At 37.9% G+C, this 26,703-nt stretch overlaps 1 protein-coding gene across 2 annotated transcripts; it reads left to right on the top strand.

Annotated features, from left to right (window-relative positions):
- Positions 1-2,433: 2,433 nt before the first annotated feature.
- LOC145218817 (uncharacterized) lies at positions 2,434-26,673 on the top strand. Of its 2 annotated transcripts, XM_080086223.1 has the most exons (54): positions 2,434-2,692; positions 6,601-6,796; positions 7,130-7,181; positions 7,542-7,574; positions 7,790-7,843; positions 8,141-8,230; positions 8,347-8,406; positions 8,611-8,709; positions 8,995-9,048; positions 9,258-9,311; positions 9,641-9,694; positions 10,023-10,076; positions 10,283-10,381; positions 10,509-10,553; positions 10,711-10,764; positions 11,072-11,170; positions 11,341-11,385; positions 11,511-11,564; positions 11,635-11,679; positions 12,048-12,101; positions 12,380-12,433; positions 12,562-12,615; positions 12,857-12,910; positions 13,130-13,228; positions 13,436-13,489; positions 13,808-13,906; positions 14,171-14,278; positions 14,777-14,884; positions 15,272-15,415; positions 15,697-15,804; positions 16,115-16,168; positions 16,465-16,518; positions 16,910-16,963; positions 17,342-17,395; positions 17,853-17,960; positions 18,208-18,261; positions 18,329-18,382; positions 18,933-19,032; positions 19,406-19,467; positions 19,641-19,694; positions 19,939-19,992; positions 20,255-20,416; positions 20,785-20,946; positions 21,387-21,440; positions 21,738-21,791; positions 21,987-22,040; positions 22,213-22,320; positions 22,557-22,604; positions 22,736-22,846; positions 23,278-23,416; positions 23,853-24,021; positions 24,414-24,522; positions 24,852-25,007; positions 25,409-26,673. In XM_080086223.1, the coding sequence occupies exons 1-54, from the start codon at positions 2,632-2,634 to the stop codon at positions 25,559-25,561; spliced, it is 4,419 nt and encodes a 1,472-aa protein (XP_079942349.1). In that variant the 5' UTR covers positions 2,434-2,631; the 3' UTR covers positions 25,562-26,673. The 2 variants fall into 2 exon arrangements, with proteins under 2 accessions (XP_079942349.1, XP_079942351.1); XM_080086225.1 differs by lacking the exon at positions 6,601-6,796 and having other exon boundaries at positions 2,434-2,693.
- The last annotated feature ends 30 nt before the right edge of the window (positions 26,674-26,703 follow it).

Genomic DNA, 26,703 nt, shown 5'->3' with positions numbered 1-26,703 from the left:
ATTTGTAGTAACTCAAAGTCAAACGATATGTAGTTAGCTGAGATTTAGCTTAATTCATCAAAGTAGTCTGGAACAGTGGAATAGTTTAACTTTAGTGTTGTGGATGCAGTAAGTATTAATACACAACAAAGGAACGCGTTCACGTCTTACCCATGTTGCCCGCACACTAACGTTTAAGCTACAAGAATCGTGATGAGATTTAAACCATGCAAAACCACTAAAACTTGAATCTTTACCATGACTATGTCTCCTGGCTATATTTACTGAACAGGCTATACCACTTGCAGTGTAGGTTGTTTTTGCTTAACGTCGATATTAACAAACAAGTTTTTATTCCTTAGAATTTTGTTCAAAACGTGTAGGCAGGGAAAATAAGTCGGGTAAACTGAGTTCTTTGCGGCACGATGACTCATTTTTGAATCCGCCATACAAACTAACACATACCCCTTGCTTGGCGAACCGAAATACCCACAGTCAGACCTAACCGAATGCGTTGAGTTGCTTTGTTTTTCTGTTTATTTCGTGCAAATTGACTATCCGCTGGTGTGACTTTTAGTTTGGAAACTTAAATCACTATTGAAAATTTCACAATCTCATCTGTTTAGTCGTTTAATAGAAAAACGGTAATCAGCATAAAACGTAAAACAGCGTTTTTTATGAATCAAAGTAAGTTCCAACGTCGGAATGCGAAAAATCTTCGTAAAGATTTCATAATAAAGTAAACTCGTAAAATTATGTTGGTTTCTTCTGCCCAACATCCAGCCTTGATTTGCTGGCTTTGTTTGTGGCAGTGGTGTGATGGTTGCGTTTGTGTTTGTCGGCAAAATACAAGGTCAAAACCAGAGAAGCTCTTGTTTCGCACAGTGTGTGTGCGTTTCCGCAGAAAAATCTAGAAACTACGTCACACACTCAACGCGCCACAGTCGATGGTTGTCTGTGCGTTGATGTGTTGAAGTGATGTACTCCACAACAAATTGCTGTTTGATCTGCTACCGGTTTATCAGCATTCTGCATTAATCTGTATTGCAACCTTTTTGCAAATACAGACACTATAATAAGTCGGCAGTCCTCGTCAAACAAGACTATCGAGCCGCATTAAAATCCTATTTAAAGATTATTCCAAACAATACCTCAATTCTTTACCTTAAGTAATAAAACATTTGAGCTTACCCTAATTTGTGTGTGATTTTAATCATATGTGCATATTTTTATGTTTTAATCTTGCCCATTGCTCATGGCCTTTTTTATTATAGACAACCAGCAGAGATAAACAAAAAGGAACGTTAACATGACAAAGAGGTGTTTAAGTTGAAATAATCTCGTACTCTTAAGACCCGTGGAGAGCTAGAAAACTACATTTGTACACTTTGCTAGCTAAAAACGAAATTGGTTCAAATTTTACGCATTGTCAACACGAAGACGATACATTCTCGTCAAACGGGCTTTGTACGCACAAGACGCAAACAAAAGTTACAGTGAAAACAATTCGCTTACTTATGTGTTATAAGGATTCATGTAGTGTTGGAGTACCTACCAATACACTCATACCAAACACATCAGAATTCAGTGTCCTTTAAATTTACAGACAATGACGTTCAGTCCGTCGATTTCCTTTGGCAAGCAGCGGCCTAGACAATACGACATTTGAACTGACGCCATAACGAGAAAAGCTTGTAGTATAACGCCACAACGCCAAATATAGGGCAATGGAATTTCAGTTGTGATAATCATACACACTCTTTGTCGAAGTTGATTGCCGTGTTCAGGCTAGCGGAAGTACATGCTAGCATTAGTTGTGTAATTTACATGCCACTGTGAACGCTTCCGGGCATTGGTCCCCACCCAACATCACAACCCCGATAAGACGATTTTGATCCTCACTCTGTACATTTGTTAGTATTCTTAGGAAGAGCTGTTTTTTTATAGTTTATATTCTGCCATCGTAGCAAAATCATAATTTTAGTAAGTTTTCTGATATATTTACCTTGTTTGTTTTTTCATGCATTCGAAAAGACAGACTTAAGTCTATTTGCTTTTCTGTCTTTCGGGGACTTAAAACGGTTCAATTGCGTGAGGATAAAAATTCACAACATACGTTTTTTAATATGCCCATAAATTCAAACTCTTTGTCTTTAAATTCATTTATAATTTTGATTGCCTTACGTTTTATTTTATTAGATGCTGGGTCGCAGTACAATGTGAATTGTACCGGTCTACAGGCCCGTTATGCAATCGCAAAACGTTTTACAAGGAATGTTAATGCAACAGACATTTACAGAGGATCTAATTAGACAGACGGCGGCTTTCAAAAATTGGGGGCGAAGTTTTTCGCAGTTTGGTGTGACAACAACTGCGCAGTGGGTGATGCGCGACGAAAAAAGGCTCCAGGAGTGAAAAAGGAAAAAATCCGACGGCTACATCCACGCGGCGCGAGTCCCAAACAGCCACACTCAACGCAACCGCACCTTAGGGTTGCCTGGAGTTTCAAACTTGATACTAGCACCAAGCGAAAGCGCCAGAACACCGCTGCCGCGCTTCCACCAGCAGAAGAGGCGCGGTGCGGACAAGAGCGACGTTTTGCCGGACGGAATATACACAGTCGCCGCTGACGACTTGTATAGCCGGTTCAGGATGGATTGGAAACTGACGATATGTCTTCTCATGCTGTCCCCCTACGCCACTCTTGGACAAGGTAAGATATTTTGTATTGACTAAGGCATGCCTTACCTGCTTCGCAACACGTTTTGCATGCAATATCATTAACAGTGTGTCGCACCGTATAGTCAATATAATTGAGGTTCATAATGTAATAAAATCTCGCTGTCATGATATGAAATTTACAAAAACCGTGTACTAACTCGCTTTACGGTCATGTTGTGGCACTTGCAACCGCAAATGCCAATCGCACTTATCAGCTATCGCTTTTGCAACGATAAGGTATAATTAGCCCTGGTGGATGGACCGTAGAACTGTCATTACCTTACCCTGTAAGTCACTTTGCAGCCATTGAGGCGTAAAAGTTTATAAAACCACGAACGAATTTATGTGTTCCATTGGGAGTTTGATGTTGGATATAATACGTTGAATGAAAAGATATTATAAACCAAAACGCGATTTCAAAGCATTGTGTACTTTGTTGCTCCACCAGTCCAACGTAGTTCTTTAGGTTAATGCAATAACATGTTATTGTCACCAAGACTTTTATGAAACGAAAGTGTCGTTATGTAACAGCGTATTGCCCATTTATAGCATTAACTCATATAAATTATAACCGGAAACCCATCTACAATGATTTTGTGTGAAGGAAGTCATTACAGACAACTTAACATTCATTTTCAGCGCATGTTAATTCGCTATGGTGTAATTGGTAGCGTTGTGGAGAGGTTTACATACCTCAAATACAAGAGATTGCGCTCGGGGCTAGAATAAGGTGTGTTATAGTATTTCGCGATGCTATAGGTGTCCTTATCTTGGTCGCTGAATTTCACGGTAACTTGCGATAACACTCGTAAATGCTGCAAATGCCTTTCAGCAGCTACGCGCATATGCAACATGTTATTGGGTCTCAACACTCTGCTATTTTGTGCAAGCGGGCCTGGTTCAAGTCCAAATTCCGGAAACGGTTTGGGCAATACGCTTCACATTATTGTTTGGTTTCCCATGGTTAAAAAACGCATTTTGGCATTTTCGTCAGCCAAAATGTCTGGCATTCACTGCAATCGATTTTTTGTGATCTGACACTATTGTCACGTAGCCCATATAATCTAGCAATGGAGTATTGGTAAAATATGTAGGCACTTTGCAAGTATAATCTTGCAACGAAAAAAAGTTGATGCTTTTAAACGCCTATCACGCGCATTAACTAAAACAAACACAATGAAAAAAAAGAAGTTTATAGCATTGAACTTGCCCATGAAAGGAAAGTGTGTCACTTTTTACCTTAATGAATGATGTCTAGACAATGTTTGCCAACACAGAAGGCTGGGCTCTATAAACGCTAGAGCCTGAACGCTATCTCTCAACGGCCCAGAAAAATATAACCTTTTTAATAATGATGTCAGAATAATCCACCAGAACTTCGCAATTCGCACATTCCAATGCAGCGACATGCAAGAAATAAGTTAAGCACTAATTTATCGTAGATAACGTGCCAATGGTAAATCCGCCGCTGAGTATCTGACCTTTGCACTTAATTACCTGCGGTCTCAAACTTTTTAACTATAGATTTGCGAAACACGCATATAAAAGTGGTGTTTGTTTAGCAGCAAATAATGATAGCGATCTAATAATGGTAAAAACCGTTTCCAGACAACACGCATGCGTTCCAACAGTACCAACCAAGGTTTTGGCAACAAGGCACTAATAAGAAAAGTATGCAATATTGGTTTGACATTTGAACGCTGCTGGGTTTTATGTTGGTCCATTGACATTTAGCTTTACGTTCCAATGCGATTATTATCAACGTCTTTAACCAAATTCTGGATTACTTTTCACTTGGCCAAGTAGGCTCTTATGCAAACGGATTAAACAGCTTGAGTTAAATCTCACCTGATTGAATAAAATGAAGTTTTAATCTTTTGCGTGAAGAGCCGCTTATAGCTGTAGGTGCGCGTGTGTTTTGATGCACTTCAACGGACGGGTTTGTAAATTTTTACACCTAAAAAAGGTGGAGTAATTGCTTTCCACAAACTACCTAGCCACTTATCATTAGGGAAGGTGACCTTTTCCAAATTTGCGTTGGCAGACTTTCACTTTTTATGACTCATTGTCTATTACCCGTTTAACCTTTATATAACACCCGACTTTTCCTTTGGGTTTCCAGTGTCTGAAGGACAGTGCTTTAAATTCGGTGTCTGTAAAATTGTAGTTCGGTCAATAATTCGTTTCAGTAACGTAAGTGCGCGAAATGTGCTGGGCTTAAACAAAACCAAATTTTGTCACCGTGGTGACGTGAAAATGCGTAATAAAACGTTTATTCTTGTCCTAAGGCTTTAGAACGGATCTTTTGTTCGCTGTGGCGTTTTGCGCTTACAGGATGAACAGTTTCATTGGGCTGTTGAGTGGTGACAGTAAAACGCTTTTGCATCGTTTCACATGACCAGGTGTTACTTTACCTTAAACAGTAGGGCCCTTGTCCTGATCACGCGGCCAACCAGTGTTCGTTACGGATGACTTCGTTGCGGATGTGCAAGGAAAATAGCCTTGCCGGCTCGAAGTTGGTTTCCTCATGTCTAGGCGCGGTTTCGACTTTTTGCCGAAGGAATTTCACGAGTTTAAGTTACGCCGCCCTCCATTGGGCAGACGGTTCAGCGAGCAAGACCGTTTTGGCTTGAGCATGTCGATTGCTAAACACCAGAACCCCTTGTAAAAAAACGCCCCAGTATTGCAGCGTGCAAAATCGACTTTGAATACCAGTTTCGTCGTAATGAGTGCTTTCGGCGAGGACTGCCATTTTATCCTGTACAAAACCCGAATATAGGTTAATAAAACCGGTTTTGTAATTTTGGTAAAATTGCTTGGAACCGTTCGTGGTGAATTACTGCAATTTTCCAACGGATATTGCCACTAGTGTTCCAAAAGGACTGCTTTGTATTATGTGGAGTAACTTGATGACGTAACTTGAAAATTATCTAATGTGTAAAATTCAACGACAAAAAATCCACACAACCAGTTTAGCGAACAGTAGTTTTCCAAATAGTCTATTTAGCTTGCATGACTTTTGTTATTTTTTGTGTGTGTTTCTTTTTACCACTTAAGGTTGCATGTAAACAACGAACTTCATAACGCTTGCCTAAACCAAATTTCAAAACTATCTGTTAATAAGCCTACAATGCGTCGATTTAAAATACAGCTTTTATTTGAATGGGCGTTATGAAGTTTTTTGTATTGGCTGAATGTTTGCATTTTTGTTTATGCCTTGCACACTTTTTTAATGCAAAGTTTGTTGGAAAAACCGTTGTATCATTTCTCGCATTGTGCCGAAGAAGCTTTAATGGTGAAAAATCATCTGCATGTCGCCTAACACATTTCACCTAATAACCGAATAAAAGTAGGCATTGTTACTGATCAAGCAAATTGTCAAACCTCCTAAGTTTTGGAACATCATACTTTATTTGCAGAAAACTAGTGTTTGTTCGTATCTAAGCATAAAAAACATTGTGTATTTATATAACGTTTCGTCTGGTTTGTGGCCCATTTTCTGACGCTTTTGAGCACTTGCGCTCATATGCGTCATCAGGGAACTTTCTGACTTGGGAATTAGCAACCGCACGAGGGCGTACAAGAGTGTGCTATGTGTGTAAAAAATATAGCGTTGTTCAAAATGCGCGTTCAACGTAGCCAAGTATTTCGCGTTTCGGCACATTGCGAATAAATGCATCACGGTTAACCAATGTGCCATTCACTTCAATCAACGAGTTTCTTTCGCAGATAGAAACGCAAAATTGAAAGTCAATTTAAACATTGCATTCGCATATGTTTTGATCCAATTTTGATTTCGCACGAAAATAGTAAACCGTTGCGAAGTGTAGGCACTGCCTGACCACAAACATTTTCGACCTTAATTTTTCCGCCTAACGCGTTTTTACTGTGGAAAATCAGAAAATGAAAGAGGCTGCGAATACGAGGGGCAGACTTACGCATCGAGAGACGTGTTTAAGCCGACAATATGCAAAGTATGCGTTTGCAGTGACGGAGAAGTATCATGCGACTACATAATTTGCCGGGAACTTAATTGCGAACAGCAGGTCACACCTGAAGGCCATTGCTGTCCCCAATGTGTTGGCACAGTCCAAGGTAATTTACTAGTTTTTCATCGCAATGATTAAGGCATATAAACAACAAACAATATGTAGACAGAATTTTGTGAACGTTCTACTTCAGCGGTTGCTAACAAGGGGAAAGTTCCCTAATTTGATACTGAAAATTTGAAGTGGCAACTTGTCAAATTATTAAACTACCTTCATCTCTTTTTCAGGGGTAAGAATCAACTTTCGAACTGCTGGATAAGTATATATTTTGTAACAAAGTGATAGAATTGTTAAAAAACTTGTGTGTAGTTGTATTAATGTTAATTAGTAAATTTGGTAGCAGGTTGTGTTTTAATATCAACAATACAATATTTTCTCCAGCCAAGGGGTCAGAAAGGGGAAAAGGGAGACTCTGGAGAAATAAGATATGAAGTAAGTCAATTTGTTGTCCTATTATTTTGCATAATGTACCAAACTTGCATTAAAAACAACACTTTCTTAGTAAAATGATTGCTTTAACTTGGGGCATCACATTACCTACATAAAATAAGTAATACCATATTTACTCGATTGTAAACCGCCCTCGTCAAAACTGTAGTATGGATCATGTTGTAGAAATAATATTGGTAAGATACAAGCCGCACAAACCCTAGGGTAAAAAACTTACAATCAAATCGAAAAATTAAAATCAATGTAAAATCCTATTGTAAAGTCAAACAGATGCCCTTTTGTATATGTAAACAAGTTTGATTACCTTCTATTACATTTCCAAACAAGCACTTTTTGTTTCAGGACGTTGGACCACCAGGACCCCCAGGACCTGCTGTATGTGAACTTTTTATATTACCTTATTCAAATAGAAAAACATAAACAAGCTATTTATAAGTATAAATATGTAGCACATGCAAAGTATTTCACATTTTGGGTTTTGGCATAAATGTATTTGTGTGTATCATTTCAATGCATTTTTACCATTTTGTACTTTATTAAAAAGTCTATCCACCTGAGCATTGGGTTTTTGTAATTGTTGATCTATGTAGGGTATTGCTGGCGGCATTGGACCAAATGGTGAACCAGGACCTCGAGGACCCAAGGTATGGTTTCACTGTTTCTGTTAAACTATGATAGCTAATGTTTTCTAACCTTTCTTCTCATCTAATAATTCAAAACATTTTCATCTCCCCCATTTACTACATAGTATATGTTAAACCATACAATGATCATTCAAAATTGGGTGTTTTGTCAACTTCACAAGTAAATTCCCGCTCTTAGGTTTTAAAACTACTACCTTGAGAGGAATTCCTCCCAGTAGTTTTAGTGTTTTCAAATATTGTTTTTGAAATATCTTTGCATTAAATCATATAGTTTGGCTAACAGTTTGTATGAAATAGGGTGAACGTGGTACACCTGGAAGAGATGGTGGACCCGGCACACCCGGCTCACCAGGACCACCTGGACCCCCTGGATCTGGACTTGATGGGGTATGATATTTGTCAAATGTAACTATTTTGAACCATAAAAAGCAATACTACAAAAAGCCATATTGCTTCAGTGTGTCCAACACTTGAAACAAGCTAAATTTTGTGGTATTTTTTAGAGCGCTAGTGCTTACAGTGATGGACAAAAAGGACCTTCTGGCGTCATTGCTGGCTCACCAGTAAGTTTTTGTACTTTTGCAGTAACCCATGATACCAAAATAGAACAAAGCATAAAAACAACTCTTTATGTTTTGTAATGTTAAAGTAGGTTGGCATAAACCACAAATTAAAATAAATTTAGGCTTGTAATTACTATTTATTTTATGTTTTGTTTTTAATACCCTTGCAAAATATATTTTTCATGGATTTTTTGTGTCTTCTAGGGTGTAATGGGACCCAGAGGTCCACCAGGCTCATATGGACCTCCTGGACCCCAAGGTTTCCAAGGACCTCCTGGTGAACCGGGTGAACTTGGACCACCAGTAAGTACATTGCATAATGTTGACTGCCACAAAAACTATACAGGAATTCAATAGCAGTGATAAGTATTTGCTAAAACATGGATTTTAACAGAATAGTGTGGCCCTTCATATCACTGATGATGGCATAAGCATTTCCTGAAACATTTAAACAACAAAGCATATCGCTTTTTATGTCTATTAGGCCCATTATTTTTATCATTGGATCCGCATATAGTGTTTCATGGTAGTGTGTGATATATTAAACCTGTATATTGAACTATGGTTTTAAGTGATTTCTGTTTTTAGGGACCTTCTGGTCAGATGGGACCCATTGGTTTACCTGGCAAAGATGGCAGCGATGTAAGTATTTCACCCTGACTTGGGCCCAAAGTTGAAATTGCATGCAGCAAAGAGTCATTTTTATGATAAAAAGGGGTATTTTCCTTTGGACTAGTATGTGTAGTCTTCATTTAATGGAATAACTTGAAAATATACAAATTAAAATGCAAAAGCTATTGTTGTATTTGTGCAGTATCATATTCCCCACTTAATTGTAAACTTGAATATAGGGAGAAGATGGTAAGTCTGGAAAACCAGGAGCAATTGGACCTCCAGGTGGCCAGGTATGTAACTTCCTGTGTTAAGGAAAACTGTTTCTATTAGATATTTCCATCCTAATTCATTATAAGAAGTCTTTATTAAAAGTAAGTTGTCACATTTTACATGGTTATAATATACTTTCTTTGCCTCTTTCGTTCTATTACAATAAAGTGTAGCTGCAGTTGTTCAGCCTACATCCACTATTTGTGCCCTTCAATGTTTTGTGCTCTAACATTTTAACACTGTGCAGTTATTTCCAGCTTGGTGAATGTCCAGTGCTATTGTGGGGCTGTGTTTTCTTTCACCAAGCCCCATACACTCAAATTAATCCAATCTACTTTTTAAAATTCAGGGACCCCGTGGTTTCTCTGGAACTCCTGGTCGCAACGGTGCCAAGGGCCACAGAGTAAGACTTTAAAACTCAATATTTATATCTAATCTAAAAGCATATGAGCCAATAAATGATAAGCTGCAGACAGTGCACACTGTTTCGACCTGTAAGGTCTCTCGTCACCAGCTGCACTGATGAGACCTTATAGGTCGAAACAGTGTGCACTGTCTGCAGCTTATATCTAATCTATTTGACAATTTTTAAAGCAAAGCAGCGTCAACTTAAATGTTAAAGACATGTGATTTAAATAGATAAGCTATTGCTGCAATGCATAATATCAAGTTTTCAAAACTCTTCTGGTATTTAAAATTGTAAAACAATTCTAAAAATGCTTTGATTTTAGGGTCATGCTGGACTTAACGGTGCTAAGGGAGAAAATGGAGAACCTGGAGTTGATGTAAGTTTTATCATAACCAACTGAGTACTACAATTTCATGATGTATCGTTTGCTTAAAACAAAGCTGGTTTTATGTAGATTATTTCAAGTTTTGTAATAGTTGATATTGTTTGTAGAGGTGTCTCACATATCATATGTTTTTACGCAACAAAATTTGTTTTGATTTAGAAATTTTTTATTTGTAACAATTTGTTCCTTCTACACAGGGTGAAGCCGGTCACACTGGTGAACCTGGTCCATCTGGTCTGCAAGGACCCCGTGGTCTGCCAGGCGGCAAGGGACCACCAGGAACGCGTGGATCCCCTGTAAGTAACCGTACCACTATCAAAAATCTTGTTTTTCTCAGGTTTTTACACAGTACCAGCATATCAGTAACATACATTTGCTGGCTATTTCAACCTTTTCCTTTTTGTAATGAGAGTTTTTTTGCAGGGTGCAAGAGGTTCTGATGGTCTTTCTGGACAAGCTGGGCCACCAGTAAGTATATATCTTGTACATATCTTAATATCTGAATTTTGCCTTAAAGACAAACAATGTGCTAAGTTTACAAATATCCTTACCACTATTTTAATAGTTTTGAAAGTTTCATTTGTTCTCAATTTAGTTAATCGTGATTAACAATTTTCTTTTTTAGGGTCCAACTGGAAACCCTGGACCACCAGGTCTTTATGGAGCTCCGGGATCTAAGGTATATACATATGTTCCACTTTAGGGCATATATCAATGATGTCCCTTTTTGAAAATTATCTGAACATTTTACTTACATTTTTATGCACAAAAGGCCAACATCAAAATTGTAAAACAGATAAAAAAATGGAAATGCAAATCCTACTGGATTCAATAAGAGTCAGATTTTTTTAAAACAAACAAAAGTTAAATTATTTTCTTGCTATTTTTGTATCCCGTGGCCCATTGTTAAAAACATATGTTTTGGCTTTTGTGTTCTTAAAAGTGCCTATTTTTGGCACCTAACTTGTCATGTATTCTTCTTTTAGGGAGAAGTTGGTCCGACCGGAGCTAGAGGCCCAGAAGGTCCTCAGGGATCACGTGGAGACTCTGGTACCCCTGGACCTCCAGGTCCAAGTGGTGCAACGGTAAGTTTATTGTACAGTTGTTGTTTTTTACTTCATCTCAGTTAAAGCAATTGCTGTTCAATGTGAAAAATGTCTGCGAACTCTTATATGTGGTAATTTACGAATATTGTTCATGGCCACCTGAACTTCTCTGTATATATTGTAGTGTGATGTTTTCATTTTGTGTTCAGGGTATTTCTGGCGTTGACGGTTCTCCAGGTGCTAAAGGTTCAACGGTAAGTTGTGAAATGCAAGCTGCATACTTGATCACTTCACTTATCAATGCATGCCAAAAATACATTAGCATACATATTACCCTTAGCCAAATTTCATTTACTCTGCTATGTTAATTTCTCAACAGGGCGCTTCAGGAATATCTGGACCTCCAGGCATTCCAGGACCAAGAGGCTCACCCGTAAGTGATGTCGATTTGATTGACATGTTTTGTTTTTGCTTGTTTTACAATTTTTGTGTTTGGTTGTTAGGGGCCACAAGGTAACATCGGTAGCCCAGGATCTAAAGGAAACCAGGTCAGTTTTTATAAGTCATCTTTTTATAAGTTTTTTTTTAAGAAAGAATATACTTTTTTTGTACTTCACTAGCTTTAATTGCTTTACTTATTTTTGAGCTTCAAATTAGCAGTCATGTCTTGGTTCTTGATTAAGTTGAATTTTTGAAGAACTTTTTTTATTACACTGATTTCAAAATCATAATTTTTTTTAATTGTGCTGTATTATACTGTCTAATAAATTGTAAATTCTCAGTCATAACAACTACATGTGCGACATTAAATTTTTTATTGTCATACTGGTACTTAGCAGTGAAAAAGTATAGAGGCATTACCTAATAACTAAGTATTTGCAGTTTGCTGAGTACTTAGCTTTGGTAATTTTTACAGGGAAACCCTGGAAACACTGGGTACAAAGGAGACCAAGGACCAAAGGGTATCATGGTAATCCATTTGTTTTTTAAGTTTTGTTTGTTTTTTGCTACTAGTTTTTTTTTAACCTAAACAAAGGAAATTTGAAATTGCAACTTTATTTTTATGTTTTTGTTTATCTGAAACTTATTTATTAATACTTACTGCTGTCAAGTACAAGACAAACTCTAGTTTATTCTTGCATTATGAGATACCTATTTTTACTGTTGTCATTTAACTTTAGTTAAAGGTTTTTTGTTTCATATATAAGCTTGGATTGAACCTTTCTCTAAAAGTAGCTATTTTTTCAGGGAGGCACAGGGCCTCAGGGTCTCATGGGTCCACAGGGTGAAGAAGGCAAAAGGGTAAGTTAAAATTGAAGGAATGTATAATGATAATGTCAAAAATCTTTAAATATTGAAGTAATCTGGCCCGCAATATTGTAAACTTATACATATTGTTACATTTTTTTCTAAATTATCTTCTCTGACAGGGACCCCGTGGTGAAGCTGGGCCCCATGGACCCATCGGTAACCCAGGAGAAAGGGTAAGACATGTCTGTTAACCTATTAGTTTTAAAATTCTTTTTGCATTTTTATGTTAAAATTTTGCTTTCAAACTTTGTTAATAAATTACATGTCCTTAAGTTCAAATAGTCAATACACATTTTTCTTGCAAAGAGTTGATCAAAATATGTAGTTATGTAAGCAATAAGCGAGTTCATGCAAGTCAAGTAATTTTGGTTAGCACAATAGTTCTCATGTCAAAAAATTATCTTTGTGGTTTAGGGCAATCCCGGAGACCGAGGATTCCCTGGAATGGACGGACCGCCAGGAGCTAAGGTAAGTTTGGTGCTTTGAAATTATTTCCTCCAAGTACGCAACTGTCAGTTCTTATACTAAAACACTATTGTAATCGATGAGTCTTTCAACCATAAATATACTGTTTTATATGCTTGTAAATAGCCATTGCTTTTCTCATTAAAAAGTTCTGGTCAAGCAATTCTTAACAAAACCTTATTTATTGTACTTAATGGCCTAAAACACAAATCTACCTTGCAGGGTCAATCAGGCAAGAAGGGTAAATCAGGACGATCTGGACCAAAGGGTTCCTCTGGTGACCCAGGCCGATCAGGAGAACCGGGTCTGCCAGGACCAAGGGTATGCATCGTATTTTTGCAAAACATGTTATTCCCAATAATTGTGTTATTTAAAACGTCATAAAATTAATTTTTGGTTAATTTTGTGAAAATACAACATTTATTCTGCTGAGGTAAACTCTTGTCCTGTTTGATAAACAAAACAATATGCCATACCAATTAAAACATATGCTTTGTCCAAAAAACTGATTCAATGCGTTTTTCCCAGGGTCTCACTGGAAAGCCTGGCAATGAGGGAAGACAGGGACCACAAGGACCTTCTGTAAGTGATAAATTAGATTGTAGTGTTACAACTTGTTTTCAGTGACACACAGGAATATAAGTTATTTGTATTGTTCAACTTCAACAACTTCTTGCTTAACACCGTATGTAGCAGCTTGGTTTATTAGGGCACTATATTTTCCCCATAGTACTAGTTACTTTTCCTGTTTAATGAAAAAAATATGCTTAAAAAAACTAATTTGGTTGATTTGGTCAAAAAATTTTGGTATTTGCACAGCAATGCTCCAAATGGGTCGAAACCAGAATCATACCAATTTTCTCAGTTTACTTGTCAGTAATACTGTTTATTGTAACACAGGGCACTCCTGGGGATGATGGTCGTCCAGGACCCGCTGGTCCACCTGGACAGAAAGGTCCACAGGGCCAGATCGGTTTCCCTGGAGTCAAGGGAGTTGCTGTAAGTATTTGTCAGCAAAGTAAACAACCCTATGTTTGTCCCTTTAACTCAAAGAATGTTTTTTTCCTATAGAAGAAGCAGTTGTTTTTTTGAAATCCATTCAATAAACTAAAAAATCAAACATTTTGTCAAATCTTAATGACAGCTGCTTTTAGATTGAACTTTATGTTTATTTAACAATGATGGACTTTAAAAACTCATAACCGGCTACAATGCTTCTTCTTCTTCAGCCTCGAAAATAACAATACATATTTCGTAATACAGGGTGAATCTGGAAAGGCTGGTGAAAAGGGTATTTCTGGACCACCTGGTCAGCGTGGTTTGACTGGTAAAGACGGAGAGTCTGGACAATCTGGCCCGCCTGGACCTTCTGTAAGTTGGATGAGTTTTAATCGACATTTTGGTATTAAAAACTCGATCAGATTGTTATGTTATGATATTACTATGAAGGTCCTTGTACCGGTGGGCAAAACTGCAAATGTTCTGTTTGGTCGAGCATCTTAGTTTAACGCTTGGTGCATTGTAACGTCACAAACATTCCCAATTACATGCTAGTTTTGTAGCTTTCCAAGTTCTTTTATGTCGCCAGCGGTGTATTAAGCTGTACAGGCCCCAGAAGTTTGCAGTTTTGCACCATCCAACACATTTAAACAAAAAGTCATTTTTGTTCTTGGATACCCTTTCGAACACTACTTTGGTATGTTAGCAGGGCCTAAATATGCAACTTTAATTTATCAAGAACAGTGTTGCTTTCATTGAAAGGTGGGAAACCCAAGGTCACAACATACCGTTTAAAAACTTTCAGCTTTTTTTAGTACTGTTATGTGACTCAAACCCTTTTTTACGTTTACTAACGTTATGTTCATGCAGGGTGTGTCTGGAGAAAGAGGAGAAACCGGTCCTCCAGGCCCAACTGGTTTCCAAGGCTTGCCTGGCAACCCTGGACCTTCTGGAGAACCCGGAAAGACTGGTGAACCTGTAAGTAAAAAAACGAATGTTCCATCCAATCGCTGGTTAAAGCCATTTGTTAGCCATTGTACAATAAACATACCAACCTATAAATGAACTACTTTTGAGAGACAAATGTGAAAACAATTATATTAGGCTTTCACCCATGGTTTATCCCAATGTTAATATATTTTTATGTCCCCTTCCATTTCAAGGCAAAAAACTTGCATACATTTATGAAATTTGTAGGCACCAATCCTTGTCTTTTAGCCTCACTATAAAACAAATCAATTGTAAACTGTTTGATTGCCTAGGTTTTGATTTTTGCTTTGTTAGCACACAAACATATGTGAAAACACGAACCGACATAATGTTCACTTAGAATATACCATTGCCACCTTATTATGTTCGATACAGGGTGTCCCAGGAGAAGTAGGACCTTCTGGCGAGAATGGACCGCGTGGTGAGAGAGGTTTCCCTGGAGAATCTGGACAGCCTGGACCTGTGGGTCAGTCCGGACCAAGAGGAACACCTGGTATACCCGGTTCCGATGGACAAAAGGTAAACCACATAGAAATAGGCGTATCAATGTTTTTGTAAAATGTGTTTGTAAGTGTACGTATGCTTTATTTACTTTAAAATGTTCTTCTCAGATTTTATATAAAACTGAGCTAGCTCTTTTAGCAAATTTTAACATGTTGTTTCATCTTCCAACTAACTTTCAAAACAACACACTATAAAAATAAGCTTGAACCCTACGAAATGTCAACATACTGTTCAGCTATATAGATTTGTGCTAAGCTTCTCTCCACTTAAATTATTAACACTGTATATCATTACAGGGACAATTGGGACCTCAAGGAGAACCTGGTGAGTCTGGACCAATGGGAACACAGGGAGTTATGGGATTGCGTGGTCCTGGTGGTTTGTCTGGAGCCAAGGGCGAACAGGTGAACTGTTATATGGGAATATTGCTTTTTAGTTTCAACTTCTATCTTAAAATGTCACCCGGCCTTCAATATACAGCTACCAACATTGCTACATTTGTATTATGTTGTCTTTTTGGAAAAATACCTAAAATAGACGTGTTATAAAATAAGGAAAGTTTTGATGTAATGTAATGTTAGATTTATGGTTTATTAAGACTGTCTTAACGAAATGTTCCAAACAAGGCTTAAGAGACAATTGCAACATAGCATTTATAAGAATTCTTTCTCACTATTTAGTATTGAGTGTCTCTATAACTTCAATTTCTTTTAGGGTGACTCTGGACCACCAGGCTTGGAAGGGGAACCTGGAAAAGAGGGACCAAGGGTAAGTTCGAAGTTCGTTGTCTTGACTTGAAATGGGCCAATCCGCGCACCAGAGTATTCTGTAACAGATGTCTATCTATTAATAGACTTAGTCCTACCCGAAATCTAAAAAAAAACATATGATTAAATTTTTTGAGAAGTTCTGATGCGAGAATCATAAAATACTTCACCCCTGCAACTGATAAGCTTTCTCAAGCATTGTAAAACATTTCAAAGCAAACGTGGTCCTAATGCTTTTGTTTTTTGTGTTGCTGTAGATTTTATTCCCTCTGTTATATAATGTTGATTTGTTTTCAGGGTCTTACCGGAATCATGGGACCATCTGGACCTCAAGGACTCAGCGGCGAAAAGGTTTGTAAAAAGCTGAATTCGTTTTTATCACAACAAATGCCCTTCTAGTATACATGTTATTTACAAGGAAACCAACTAACTTGCTTTTTCGTTTAGAATTGTCTATAATAAATTTTCTTGTGGAACACTAAATGCGGATTTGTATATAAGTTTAATGGTGAAAATAACGGCCCAAATAGACGTAAAAAGCCACATGCTTTAGTTTTTAAACGTTTCGGCAAATTTTCTTTTGACGACTTTTTGCATTCTTACAATTTCTTATAAGTTAAATATTATAAGTTTAATAATAAGTGGCATTTCTTAATGCAAACCATTTATATTTTGTTCCTATGTCTTATTAGTACTGTTTTAAACCCTTCTGTGTTTTGTAAAATTTCCTTCTTTTTAAAAGGGAGATTTGGGACCGCCTGGCGAGGAAGGACCAACCGGAGCCCGTGGTTCACCTGTGAGTATAAAACTCTAATCCAAATTGTAACTTTAAATTCATACCACGGTACTGAGAGTGTTTGAACTGAACAGTATCAGACTCTTTAACAGGCAGCATGGTCATCGATGAATACTGTTTATGTAATTGAATAATTCATACTGGAAAATATATTCCAAGCAACGAAATCAGTCGATGAATTTCGTGCGATATTATTTCACGTAATTGGCATTTTCAGTTCCTTATTGAAATAGAATCATACCACTGTAGTACCGATGTCAAAACTACCTAAACATTCAGAAAAAAAATGACCAGACTGTATTTATGTGTAAAACATTATTTTAACATTACATATAAAATAATAATCTTATGCTAATCTTAAAATGTTGCCATTTACAGGGAGATCGCGGTATTCCCGGAGTGGAAGGACCACCTGGATATCCTGGGGCTCCTGTAAGTCTATCACTTTGCTTATTCGTGGTACTGAACTGTATTGTAATGGACATAATAGTGACAACTTCGAATATATTGCGTATATAACGTAATCTGGGCAATTGGAAATTTTGCTTTTGTGGCATATTTAATGCGTACGCCGATTAATCGCATATACAGCTAGGCAAATTTTGAGTTCATTTTAAGCCTTTATTATGATTCATTAAGTCTATAAAGGTATTAATCAAGTGCAAAAACATTCCCATTGACTTGAAATTACCTTTTTGCAATAATACTACACACTACAGGATAATACAAATAAATAACCGTTCTCACAATTTGACATGTTTTTTTTGCAACAATCAATATTGTTTAATCCAATAAAGACACTACACTTACTTAAATCGCTATTTTCCCTTTTATTTTTTCACCTTTTGTTATAAGTTTCGAGCACATATGATCAATCTTATATTTGCAGGGATCTGAAGGACAACCTGGTAAGAAAGGACCTAGTGGTCTACGTGGTTCCAAAGGAGACAGCGGCAAACCTGGACTGCAGGGACCAGCGGGCGGCGTTGGACCACCGGTAAGTTTTTGTGTTTATTATGAAAGTAATCTTTACAATGGTTAATATGTGTTGGTATTGTTTCACCACATTTCAATACTGTTTGATCACTAGCAATCACGTAAATTGATCTGATTGCTAGTTACTACGAGATTTACGGGACTGAAATCTTTCCTCAAGATTCACTAAGCTTTTCTATGCATTAGACCTTAGGAGGTTAAAAATACATATTTATAGGGTGTTTTAAATCTAATTCGTGTTATTTCAGGGACCTACTGGTGTACAAGGACGTAAAGGTAGCCGAGGTGCACTTGGACCTGCTGTAAGTAAACTTCGAACTTGGTTTCTAGTTGTTTGTTCGGTTTTCATGGTGATTCTGGTATTTATAGGGCGCAGCTGGATTCCCCGGTCCTCAAGGAATGCCTGGAACCCCTGGCGACCAAGTAAGTAGCTAAAACACTGGTTTAAAATATTATAGTTGTTAAATATTTCGTAGGCGAATTATCTATTTAGGGCATGGGATGTGATTTTGGGTAGTTTTGTTAAAGCTTCGGGTCACATATACTTAGGGATAGATATTATTTACGCAAATCCCTCCATGATAAGGTTGCATCTTTACAATACACTGAGTAATCAACTTGTACTTCTTTAACGGTTTGTTGTATGCAAACAAATCAACACCAAGTGACCTGAAGATGGTTTAATTCGCGGCAGCCTTTTAACTTTACGACTCAGCCTTTTTAGCTTTAGGACTCATAGGTTTCTATGTTCTTTTTTTCAATAAGAACCTTGTCGCTGAGGCCCACCTTTGTATAACCCGTTTTCGTCATTCTACTGCAACATATAACTCGAAGGGAGTCGAAAAAACCTCGAAAAGCGAACGTTTATTTTTAAAACAGCAATATAAATTTCGTCAATTTAAAAGCCATTGACAGCTTCTACCTGATGTAAATACAGTTGTTCGATTTTTGAATCACATTACTCGTTGCTTAGGGATCACCTGGGCAACAAGGTAACCCTGGAGAACCTGGCAAACCCGGAACTAAAGGAGCACACGGAGAGGAAGGACCTAGTGGATCTCAAGGCGAACCTGGTGAGTAAAAATTCTTGTTTGTTTGAGGTATGCGCTTACCTTTCTGGTATTATGTGGTTTGTCATATTTTGTTTTTCTCTAAAAAGTAAATTTTTTATGTCTATCACCTTCAATAAAGGGATGATGGGTTGTAAAACACTTGGGTTGTAAAAGCATAGTTGATAGCAAAACGAATTTTTGTTTTTTTGTTAATTCGTTTAAAACCCTAAATTATTATTTTTTAAATGAATGCTTAGCAATATACGGCATTGTTGGTTATTTGCATTTTCCGGGCAAAAGTTTTGATTTTTTCATGAATTTTAACCGTCTTTGTTAACGTTAGCCATAGGTTTCATTAACTGTGGATTGTAACTACAATTTTGTTGATATTTAGGACCACGTGGTTTGGATGGACAACCTGGTGAGCGTGGTACCTCTGGAGAGCCTGGAGCACCGGTACGTATCTATTTTCACATTATGTTGACATATCTAATAAACGCAATGTCTAAAAATGGTAGATTTTGCAGTATTTTAACGAAAAGCAACTTTTAGTCGTGTATAGCGCGTTTAGAATTACACTTAGGTATTGAAATTATGTGAATAACGATTTTAACAATCTTATTATGTAGGGAGGTCCTGGACCTAGAGGAAATATCGGTACTGGTGGAGAAAGAGGTCTACCAGTAAGTGCAAATGTGTTTTAATCTTATGACTATTTTGTTAGACCAATTCAAAACAACTTTTTTGGTATTCTTAAAACTGGCATTATTTTTTCCGTAACAGTTTTTCACATGCTAATGAAAACAGTAAATAACAAAATAACTAAGAATGGAAAGTTTCTTCCATGTAACACAATCAGACGATAAATAATTAAAAAACATTATATTTCCTATTTTTTGTTTTTAATAAAAGGTTTGCGTGTTTTAGGGTCTACCTGGTCCATCAGGAACGTCTGGCGAAAGAGGACCCAGTGGTGTACAGGTAATGTCCTTTTTAGCTTGAAGATATAATTAAAGTGCGTCTCATCTACCGCTGCTAGCCATGGTTTTGCAACTGTTTGTTTTTGAATTTGCTATATTCTGTGGTTTAAAATAGCTCTTTCCAATACCTTTAATAAATTTATTCAAATGGTATCTTTGCAAACCATAACAACTCGAAGTTTTAATTCAGCTACTTATTTTAGTTCATATCTTGCATTTCAATATTCGTGGACATTCCTTTCTAATCAAACGATTCGTTTCAGGGCGAAGACGGTAAACAGGGACGTCCGGGTCTGCAAGGAGAACGCGGGCTGCCTGGTGATGTTGGACCGCAAGGTCGACCTGGTCCAACTGGTGAGCGTGGAGACGAAGGTGAGCCTGGACCTGAGGGTGCCCCTGGCCGCGACGGATCCTTTGGGCCCAAGGTACGTTGCTTTATGCTAAAATTGCACACTTTGAAAGCTGTGCCTATTTATTGAGGTTAAGGGTAAATCGCGCTACCTCTAAGAAAGTGATTTGTGCAAATTTCTCTTGTGTTCTTGTGTTCGCCGATTAGTGCATAAGGTTGTTCAATAGGTCCATGAATACAAAAAAACAAACATTAAATGAATTCACATATGTGCTAAATTTATCCAAGGTGTCCGTTGCTGCAAAGAGATTACAAATCACTATTTAATCGATAGTTTTAAAAAAAATGAATTAATTATGAAACCCAAATTTTAATAAGCACTCGTCATGTACACTACAAGTACAAACATGGGACAAAAAATAAACGTAATATTTTTCCACCCAGGGTGACGACGGTGATATTGGACCTCCAGGACCCACAGGTGTGTCAGGAATGCCCGGACCGCCTGGTCTACCTGGTATTGAAGGAAAGAGCGGAGCAAGAGGCGAACCTGGACCCTCAGGAGTACAAGGACCCCCTGGAGTTGAAGGAGGCCGTGGGATGCCTGTAAGTTCTACTGCCTGTTAAAAGCAGTTCTACTGCCTGCTAAGTTCTACTGCCTGTAAATCATGTATAAACTACTACTAAGGATTTTTGCGAATCTTTGTGCCACCAATTTGTAACCTACATATAGTTATGAAATTGCTTACCTCTATTACAAGTTGACTGCTACATATGATGTTTTTTCAATGCAAAAAAATCAGTCGCTATGAGGCGAACTCCAGGCCTAGCGTCTTTCTAACGGATTTCCTTAGAATCAGTTGATCGTCAGCTTACTCTGTTTAAAGCTAATAATTGAAATATTCATGAATCTAATAAAATGTCTATGTTCATATTTTCAAAAGACATGATTATCTTTGTTTACGTTTTGAAAGAACTTGTACGTTTTTTCAATTACTTTTTATTATAAGCCTTAAACTAACGAAAACTGTTATTTGCTTGTACAGGGATCTCCAGGTGGACCCGGAGATAAAGGAGAGGAAGGCGGCCCTGGTCCTCGGGTAAGAAAAAAAGCCATTTGCTCTTAAAATCTGCCTACTATGAATAGCCTGTACTACAGAATATTGTAACCTCGAAGCGTTTTAAACCGTCGGTATTCTAGCTCAAAATCTTATTAGACAGCTAATATCTTGCATAAAATTTTAGCTGGGAATGTATTCCGTTTTGGCATATTTTTGTGTTACTTCTGTTTTTTGAAACCTAAAAATTGCTAAAACTGGTGCTAGTGTGTTTCTGTGGATGTGTTCTGGCCTATAGGTAAATGGAATCAGTTCTAATATCCATTGTTTACTTGACAGGGTAACAAAGGTCATCGCGGGTTCAGCGGAATTTCCGGACTTCCTGGACCTCCTGTAAGTCAACATACCCTTTTATTGTTACTTTTATTTGTTTATTGAGTATTACCGCTAAACACAAAAAAGTAGTCATTATGAAATATATATGCTTTATGCTACTTTGGCATTTCTGTTCTCATGTATAAAGTGACTACAATATCATGTTTAATTTGAAGTAGCAGTCGAGTTAACAGCATATTTTCTTTTTTCAAGGGCAAACCTGGCGACTCTGGCCTTACTGGACCTCCAGGACCTAGTGGTCTGCGAGTAAGTACTTTAGTTTTATGCATTTTTTAAGTCAATGAAAACTTTGTAATAAACACTAAAACTGTTGCCTAACTCGCAAACTTATAATATTCTGGTTAAAAACGGTCCCCTGTAAATTGGATCACAAATATTTTTTTGGAAACACTGAAATAAACTTGGTGTTTTTGCGCAGGGTAACACTGGTCCCCGAGGTCCGCCTGGCGAACCTGGTGGCACTGGTAACACTGGTCCACAAGGTCCAGCTGGTCCACGTGGTAAGAGCGGAGACGACGGTATGAAGGTAAGAAAATCTGTTACTTCATTGTCAGTTGTCAGCATGGATCGTGTATAACAAGTCTTTCTCGAGTTACTCAACAATGTTGTTCATAAAGATAGTATGCAAGCGATTGTGAAGATGCATTAGAACTGGTTAAACATTGCTTTTGTTTTGAGAAGTACTTCTACCCAAAATTGTACATTGGCTAAGGTTTTCTATATTAGTTCGTAGTTGAAGCTAATTTGTTTTGTTGTATTAAGGGACCTCCAGGAGCAATGGGACCCCCCGGCCCGCCAGGACCCCCAGGCGTAAGTACTGCTATTAAATTTGACCTAAAATGTAAATGTATACAAAGAAGTTGTTACTATGCTGCAAAAAATTTGGTTCCAAGACTTAAATATCTTACAGCAGAACATTAACATTATTTTTCATTTTTTAGCGTGAAATGGACTTGTCAGCCTTCCGTGCCCCTGTTTACAGCTACAAAGGCCCCGGAACCGTCAATGACGAAGCTGTCAACGACGATGCGTCTATTGAACGTGGCAATGAGGTAAGGCTTGCTACAAAAAATCTATAAGGTCAAATAATAAAATACATAATGCGTCCACAACAATATGTTGTATTTGCTACCGATTAAAATTCGATACTTAATCGTAATTGGGTAACTGATGGACTCAAAAGTGCAGCCAAGTGTGAAAAAACGGTAACGATATATACTAAAGTTCAATCACCTGTACAAACTACTTGCCACTTTGTCTGTAAATTAATTTGTGTTTTGTTTATCTAATACAGTACAGAATACACATGTGTTTTGTGGAAGCATAACTCATATCACCTAATAACAACTGATTCTTTACAAAACATCCTTTGGAAAAGTCTTATTTTGCTTGAATTTATACACCCTTTAAACTGGATATTTTGTTCCTGTACAAATCTTTTAAGGCTGGTCCATTCACTATTTAAAACTGTTTTGTTTCACAGATCATGCTCGCCCTGAAAGAGCTCGAATCATCCGTACAAACCATCAAGGCACCAACTGGAATGGACAGAAAACAACCAGCTCGTTCCTGTTTGGATATCTTCCTGGCTGAAAGCGAACAAGGCGTCACATCCAAGAGCGGTAAGTTATATACCTGAAACTGCATAGTGCAAATTTCCATATTTTGGCCATTCTGTTTTGCATCTTCGCATATGTTACTCTTGTGATTGCTGTATAATGGGCCTATTTTAAAGTTTTGTTACCTTTGACAAAAACTGCACGTATATGACATATCAAAAGATTAGTCGCCGATTTTTGCTAGTCAAATATCTAAACAAGGCTTAAAGAATACGAACGAACATGGTAAAATCTTACTGCTACATACTAGTTTACTAAAGTTGGGCTCAAAAATGTATGTCCAACCCTATGTGTTAATTTGTTTTATGTATTTTGCAATTGATGTTTGTTACTTATCTTTTTTTGCCCATCATATACATTTTCACAGGTGTTCTAATTTAAAATTTGTACTTGAAACCTTAATTGAATTTTTTTTTAAAACTATCTAATGTACTTGCAGGTATTCGCTGGGTTGATCCTAACGGTGGTTGCAAGGCTGACAGCATACAGGTGTATTGCAACTTTGACACCATGGAGACTTGCGTGTATCCGACAGAACGTCGTGTAGAGAACGGAACCCACTATATCGGCCAATCAGGCGACCACGTTTACTATGGCGAAGATATGCCGTAAGTAACGCTTTGGAAACAAATGATAAGGATTTAAGTAGATATTAAGAAGATGGTAATGTTAACGCTGGTGAATGTTGGTAACCCTGGTTCAAGTTGGAAATGTTTATTCTGATTCAAGTAATGTACACTTTGATTCACGCTGATCACAGTTACAACTGTCAAAGACATCGTACTGTGAATATACTGTTTAGTATTGTTGCTGTTCAAACATATTTGAACGCGCTGCAGAACAAATGATGCACAATGCGACCTGTCTAACCAACCTCAATCGTTGTTCAAACCTTTAGTAATATTTTTACCCGTAGCTTTTAATTTCAAACTAAAAAATACAAGTATAATTTACTGTTAAAACATTACGGTCAATTAATACGTGACTCTTTGCTATACAGAAACGGAAGAAAGATTACATACGATCCAGCACGTGATGCTCGAGTGGCCCATGCCGACTACGCATCTCAGCTTACTTTCTTACGTTTGCTTACTGGAAGGGCGAAACAGGTAAGCTATAATATCCGACTTGTACCAGCTAAATTATATGTTAAAATGCTGTAAACCTCGGTTAATCCGGACCTGTTTGGACCCAAAAATTTGCCCGGATTAACCGATGTCGATTAGTTAAAGCCCTACCACATCACAAATATTTTGTACTTCGACTTCAAGTTTTGTCCGAATTACTGTACGTGCAAATATGTGTATTAGGGCACAATTAAAATTCATGATTTTAATTATATTACCCAAAATATGAGAAATTATTAACCGTGCTTCAAACATTTTTTAAACAAAATTTGAATGTGACACTGACATTGTTCTTTTATTACGTCACACAGAAAGTGACGTTGTTCTGTCGCAACGTGATTATGTACAGCGACGAAAATGGCCGCACAGATCGGGCTGTCAAGTTCCGAGGTTTCGGCAACGCTGAATTCTCGGCCGAAGCAGAAGAAGAACGTAACCAATACCGGGTCATTGAAGACACCTGCGCGGTACGTTAAAGTTTGATTTTGCGACATGTATTTGGGGAAATCAATAAATCGCAGCCGCTACGACTGAATAACATTTCTTATTTTGAAAATTAATGTCCTCAAAAAGAAGCACGTTACTGGGCATATTTGAAGTTATTCTTTGTATTTTTTCCAAACAACTTGAATTGGTTCCATGCTTTTTTTTTAACTTTTTATGATTGATAAATTTTCATTCCGAAAATGAAAAAGTGGGAATCCACTATCTAAAATAAAATCAACATAAAAATCGAGGAGCAAAAGTTTATGAAATATCAAAAAATTAGAGTAAATTAACCTAGCAAATTTTGGGTCGCGCAGCTTTGCAATGTCGATGTTTGCAGTGTTTAAGGACTTATTTGTCTAACTCGTAATATTCCTTACAGTCGAGCGGACATCAATGGGCCAAGACAGTGATCGAATACGACACCACGTTGGTCGGACGAATGCCAATCACCGATTTTGCGATCGCCGATGCCGGCGCACAAGATCAGGAGTTCGGCGCCGAATTCGGCCCGGTCTGCTTCCGTGGCAACTAGCTCGATCACCAATGATGACGTCAAAAGAAGTGATGACGTCACAAACCGGGACCACCGACCCTATTTTGACCATTCCTACCGACCATGAGTACACGGACCAGCGACAATATCGACGATTGCAGCAGAGACACTTTTTATTTTATGACGACCTTATTGAATTTGTGTGACGACGACGACAACATTGCTTTCCATTTGTGTGCGTGTATCTAAACGTATCTGTTCGCCATGTCTTTTTTACGCCCTATCTATGTGACATACGGACGGCGCCTGTCTCACTCGTGAGCAGGGCTGGACCTTTGTGTTCATTTCCATCAGCATAGCGACCTCCCATGTTCACAGCATATCTTGTGCCCTCGCACGACCCGACCAGTATTCTTTTTTATTCTTTTTGCTTGTTTTTCTAGCGTTTAACAGCTCCTGTATTGCGCCGCCTTGTAATCTCACTTAGTATTATCATTGCAGTATTGAAATTCGCTCCGAACGTATCAGCATACACCGTTTGCGCACATGTGTTCTTTCTTGTCGCGTTCCAGCGACCTTGTCTTTTCTCCACTGTTTGGACAAAATGATCCCAAAAGTCGCTTTTCCAGCAGTTGACCGCCCGTTTTAGTCAATTTCCGAACTGCCGATTGCATTTCGCCTTTTTTCCTGCCGAATTTTACCATCTCGCCTTCTCATTGGCCCTGAGCAGACGTTGTCAAGACTACGAACACTTACTGGCGTAACAAAAAGCCACGGTTTTTGGGTGGCGTCTCAAGGCGCCAAACGAGTCGCCACGTCCATAGGCCGATGGCTCTGTACCCAATTGTTTTTGCCACGACTTAAATGGCCATGGCGCATACCAGCACTATATGCTATCGTCATTTTCGTTGTTGGCGCTACCTGAGGGGCGGAGCCTGTACCATCACGTGATCGTTTGATTGACAACTTGCTTTGTCCATTGTAGAGGAGCGTTGTTTTGTCGGGAAACGCCGTGATTTGCTCGATGGCTGTTGCCGCCAGCCGACCTTGCATACCGACACACACCATTCTCTCTCGAACATGTTGCGTTTTATTTTGCTTATGTATTTCGCTTTTTAACAACGTTTGCAGTAAAATCGACAACGTCGAAACACTTTGGTGTGATAGTGCTGTTACGTTGT

Source organism: Phallusia mammillata, chromosome 3, assembly GCF_965637545.1.
Source record: "Phallusia mammillata chromosome 3, kaPhaMamm4.hap1.1, whole genome shotgun sequence".
NCBI lineage: Eukaryota > Metazoa > Chordata > Ascidiacea > Phlebobranchia > Ascidiidae > Phallusia > Phallusia mammillata.
Note: the sequence above shows the minus strand (reverse complement) of the source record. Positions and strands in the feature narration are given on the sequence as shown.

What these genes read in the sequence shown, in the direction of transcription:
- LOC145218817 (XM_080086223.1), top strand. Translation starts at nt 2,632, where the DNA reads ATGGATTGGAAACTGACGATATGTCTTCTCATGCTGTCCCCCTACGCC. An exon ending in GCGTCATTGCTGGCTCACCA is followed by an intron (nt 8,407 to 8,610) that starts GTAAGTTTTTGT and finishes TGTGTCTTCTAG; the next exon opens with GGTGTAATGGGACCCAGAGG. An exon ending in CAGGAACGCGTGGATCCCCT is followed by an intron (nt 10,382 to 10,508) that starts GTAAGTAACCGT and finishes GTTTTTTTGCAG; the next exon opens with GGTGCAAGAGGTTCTGATGG.